This window comes from Antrostomus carolinensis, unplaced genomic scaffold, assembly GCF_000700745.2.
Source record: "Antrostomus carolinensis isolate BGI_N321 unplaced genomic scaffold, ASM70074v2 scaffold7327, whole genome shotgun sequence".
Lineage (NCBI taxonomy): Eukaryota > Metazoa > Chordata > Aves > Caprimulgiformes > Caprimulgidae > Antrostomus > Antrostomus carolinensis.
The window spans coordinates 19,248-23,612 of record NW_010327956.1 but is presented as its reverse complement, the minus strand read 5'-3'; the positions used below and the strand labels follow the sequence as shown (position 1 = coordinate 23,612).

Here is a 4,365-nt window from a genome sequence, read left to right as displayed (position 1 = left end):
GGTGAAAGTGGGTGAACGGCTGTGTTGGCTGCTGGCCAAGGGCTAGCCCAGTGAAACTATCACAGTGAAGTTAAAAAACCCAATATTTGATGGTGCTGCTTCCATAGCCCTGCCCCTGCTCAACAGACTAGCAGAAACAGCAAAAGAAAGAACTATTAACAAAAAGAATGCGCCAAGCATAAATAAGAAATTAGATTCCTGTTATTCAGAAGGATTGTTAGGCGGAGCATAAGCTGAGCAGTATCAGACAGTCTGAAAACTGTCTGCTGGTAGACAGGACGCCTTTTGGTAGTGGCTTTGACAGCTGCATGTGTGGTGCCTTGTGGCAAAGAGAAATGCTTCCCTTCTGTAGGGCTTTGCGTATCGAGTCCCTTGGTGAGCCACACACCTACGTACGCCACAAGCAAATGGGTGGGAACAGCCATTAGCTGTAAAAACAAAGTTATTAAAAATAAAAATACTCTCACAGCCTCCAGGAGTGAAGCTCCAAGGTACAACTGCATCTTCTGGTCACATCCCAGCTCCATAGCTGGCCGAGATTAGGAAATGCCACAGTCTTTGCCTGATGGCCTGGTCAGTCTGCAGGTGTAGCTTGGTGGCCCAGAGGAGGACCTTGGCACCCTCCCAGTGCTGGCTGGCATGACAGACTGGGAGCTGGGATGTAGGGCTGTGCCAGAGAATGCCTGACACGGAAGTGGAGACGCAGCCTAAAATGCCAACATCTCCATGGGATGGGCTACTGACTTCCCTGCAAGGCAAACGTGCTCACTTCATTTTTTAATTTGATCATAAGTTTTGCGTGAATGACGTCCTGTGCAAAGAGGACTGACTGCCCTCCAGAGACCTGCGTGCCCAGCCTGGGATACAGCAGCTGATCTGGTATCAGACCTCCAGAAGTAAGCAGTGGGGAACACAAAGAGGTGATTTGAGATAGCCAGCATGGCTTCACCAAGGGCAAGTCCTACCTGACCAACCTAATGGCCTTCTATGCTGGGGTCACTATGTCAGTGGACAATGGAAGAGATACAGACATCATCTATCTGGACTTCTGTAAGGCCTTTAACATGGTCCCCCCCCAACATCCTTTTCTCTGAATTGGAGAGATATGGATTGGATGGGTGGGCTGTTCAGTGGATGAGGAATTGATTGGATGGTCACATCCAGAAGGTAGTGGTCAATGGCTCAGTGCCCAGATGGAGGCTGGTGACGAGTGGTGTCCCTCAGAGGTCTGTATTGGGACTAGTACTGTTAGTGTCTTCATCAGTGACAGAGTGGGATCAAATGCACCCTCAGCAAGTTTGCTGATGACAACAAGCTGAGCAGTGTGGTTGACAGGTGTCCTCCACCTGGGTCAGGGCAATCTGGGGTATCAGTATAGAGTGGGGGATGAAGGGACTGAGAGAAGCTCTGCAGAGAAGGATCTGGGGGTACTGGGGGATGAAAAGCTGGATATGAGCAGCAATGTGCACTCGCAGCCCAGAAAGCCAACCATATCCTGGGCTGCATCAAAAGAAGTGTGGCCAGCAGGTGGAGGGAAGTGATTCTCCCCCTCTACTCTGCTCTGTTGAGACCCCACCTGGATTACTGTGTCCAGCTCTGTAGTCCTCAGCACAAGAAAGACATGGACCTGTTGGAGCAGGTCCAGAGGAGGGCCACAAAAATGATCAGAGGGATGAAACACCTCACCTGTGAGGAAAGGCTGAGAAAGCTGGAGTTGTTCAGCCTGGAGAAGAGAAGGCTCTGGGGAGACCTTATTGTGGCCTTTCAAAACTTAAAGGGGTCCTATAATGAAGATGGGGACAAACTTTTTAGCAGGGTCTTTATCCATAGGACAAGGGGTAATGGTTTTAAACTAAAAGAGGATAGATTTAGGCTAGTATAAGGAAAAAATTTTTTAGAATGAGGTTGAAACACTGGAACAGGTTGCCCAGAGAGGTGGTAGAAGCTCCATCCCTGGAAACATTCAAGGTCAGGTTGGACGGCGCTCTGAGCAACCTGATCTAGTTGAAGATGTCCCTGCTCACTGCAGGGGGGTGGACCAGATGAACTTTAAAGGTCCCTTCCAATCCAAACCATTCTATGAGTCTATGACTCAGACAAATGGCATGTCTGTACGTTTGGAAAGCTGAAGGCTAGAAACCTAAGGCTTGAGAGATCACCAATGTGCAGCTAAGGAGGGAGCTGTGAGCGAGGGGACAGCACTGCTTCTTCATCCCACCCGCAGGGGCTATGCTACTCACCCTCACCATTGCTGAGTGCCCCGTTGTGGTCGCTGCTCGGAGGGGGCTCTGTAGCCGAACTTGTGATGGAGTGGCTGAACACCTCCTTGTCAGAAGGCTGCAACACAAATTAGTGAGATCTAATCACCACTGGATCAGAATAAATGTTTGCATAAATAGATATGTGACAACTTTAATTCTGATCTCGGGAGCTCTGACTCACAGGTATTATGGCAGGAGAATCAAACCATGCCAACTAAACCCAAAGATTTAGGTGCCTGTGTATACAGATGTTAAAACAAATAAATGGAACTCTCTTCCAGAGGGAGATCTTTATGGTAATGGACATTGCCATGGCTTTAACCAGTGAGAAGACAGCAGCTGGCAAAGGGTACACTGCGCTTGCACTGCAAATGGACTGAAAGAAAGGCAGGAGATCTGGAGTACAAGGGTGGCAGAAAAAGCACTGAGAAAGTGCAAATTATCAGGGTCTGCACAAGTTCTCCTCTTCCTGTGCTTTAACTTTTAAAGTTTCCCTTGCTCAACCATCTCCAAATTCCTGAGCTATTTTCCAGTCTGCAGTATTTTGCAAGGACCTTGGTACAAACCAACCAGAAGACAGACACAAGCTGCCAGAAATAATTACTTACCACATTCATCAGATTTTCATGATCTCCATTCTGATGTTTGGCCTTCTTTTCCCTTAATGAAAAAGATGTATGAGCTGTTACTACTGATTATGCTAGTATACAAATGCCAATCATTAATAGACCTTACACACCTGCAGGGAACAGAACTCTGATTCACTATAATATTGAAAATAGAATAACTGAAAATTATGACCTCTGTGTAAGGTCACCATCAAGGCAGGGTGGTATAGACATATGTGAAGAGACACACACACAAACCTTTTCCTTGTCCAGTGGAAGGACACAGTATAGGAGTAACCAATGATAATAAAAAACGTTATTATTCTCAATTTAATTGTATGTGAAATGCTCAGAGATACATGTTTTGGTGACAGACTACCTGGGGAATTCCTTAAACTGTATCAGTAAAAGGTATTTATCCTATGAAGAATTACAAAAGGCACACAAAATCCAGCCTAGTCCCACTCAGGATGGTAGTTATAATTAATAATAAGCCTGAGCAGTTCAGGAAAGCCTACAAATTTCATAGCAGCAGAGGCCTTAATTTTAAAATGAATCCTGCTTCACTGGGTATTTCACAGGACTCAAAGTACAGATCACATTTCCAGTTTTTACCATTTTGGAAATACAGCTCTTATTCTGAAATACTGTAATAAACTATGAGCTTAAAATAGTAACAGTCCTTCCCCTAGATGAAAAGGCAAGTAAAAAGGTGAGAAAATATTGGTAATATGAAATCTGTGCTTCTTGTTAAGTCTGCAATGAACCGTACTTCCCACATTAGCAACTGTTAAAATTCTACCTAACTGGGAAATAAGAAAACAGAGCAACTAAGGCTGCACCAATGCAGAGCAGAGTTAAAGTTTAAAATATTTAATTTCCTCTCTGGAAGTTTTTCTGACTCTGACATTTTAGAAAGAGATGATTTTGTTCAGCTTTCTGTGTGTTCAGTTTTCCACATCCTCAACCATTTTTAAAGGGTAAGCTAGGAAGAAATTTTACATAATTGCTTTTATGCATAAACAACCTGCCCTACAGAATGGCCTGAAAGAGAAGATCCTGTGTCCAGACTAGCAATACAAGAATTTATTAAAGAGCATCACCAGTTAGTTCCTGACAATGTATCTCTGTAACTGCAAAGACATACTCAGTGGTTTGAGTCTGTTTTAAAAACATTTGTCTAGAGAGAGTTCAAGGACTGGGGCTTAAGGATTTAAAATTTTTTAAAAAAGTATTCATTACTTTTAAATAAATAAAAAATTACGTATTTCTACTATTTTTACACAGGCATCACAGGAAACTGTGATGAATAGGAAGACACTGAAATGTCACCTAACATCTTACAAAAGCATTTCTCCTGAATCACATGAAATTACAAGTTCCAACTTATGTTTTTTAGGATTCCAACCAAATTCTGGTGTCCAGTCTTGCCCACAACTGTTTTTTGCAACATGTGCATTACTGAATTATTTTCCACTGTGCATTACTGCACATTA

General features: G+C 43.8%; 1 protein-coding gene across 1 annotated transcript in view; it reads right to left on the bottom strand.

Annotated features, from left to right (window-relative positions):
• The window catches only part of PAG1 (phosphoprotein membrane anchor with glycosphingolipid microdomains 1), a 15,427-nt gene that overhangs the window by 10,030 nt on the left and 1,032 nt on the right, over positions 1-4,365 (bottom strand). The window contains exons 2-3 of the mRNA XM_010172058.2: positions 2,870-2,921; positions 2,241-2,337 (exon numbers count right to left, since the gene is read on the bottom strand). Of these exons, the coding sequence (XP_010170360.1) occupies positions 2,241-2,337; positions 2,870-2,921 (149 nt within the window). The remainder of the gene's footprint in view (positions 1-2,240; positions 2,338-2,869; positions 2,922-4,365) is intronic.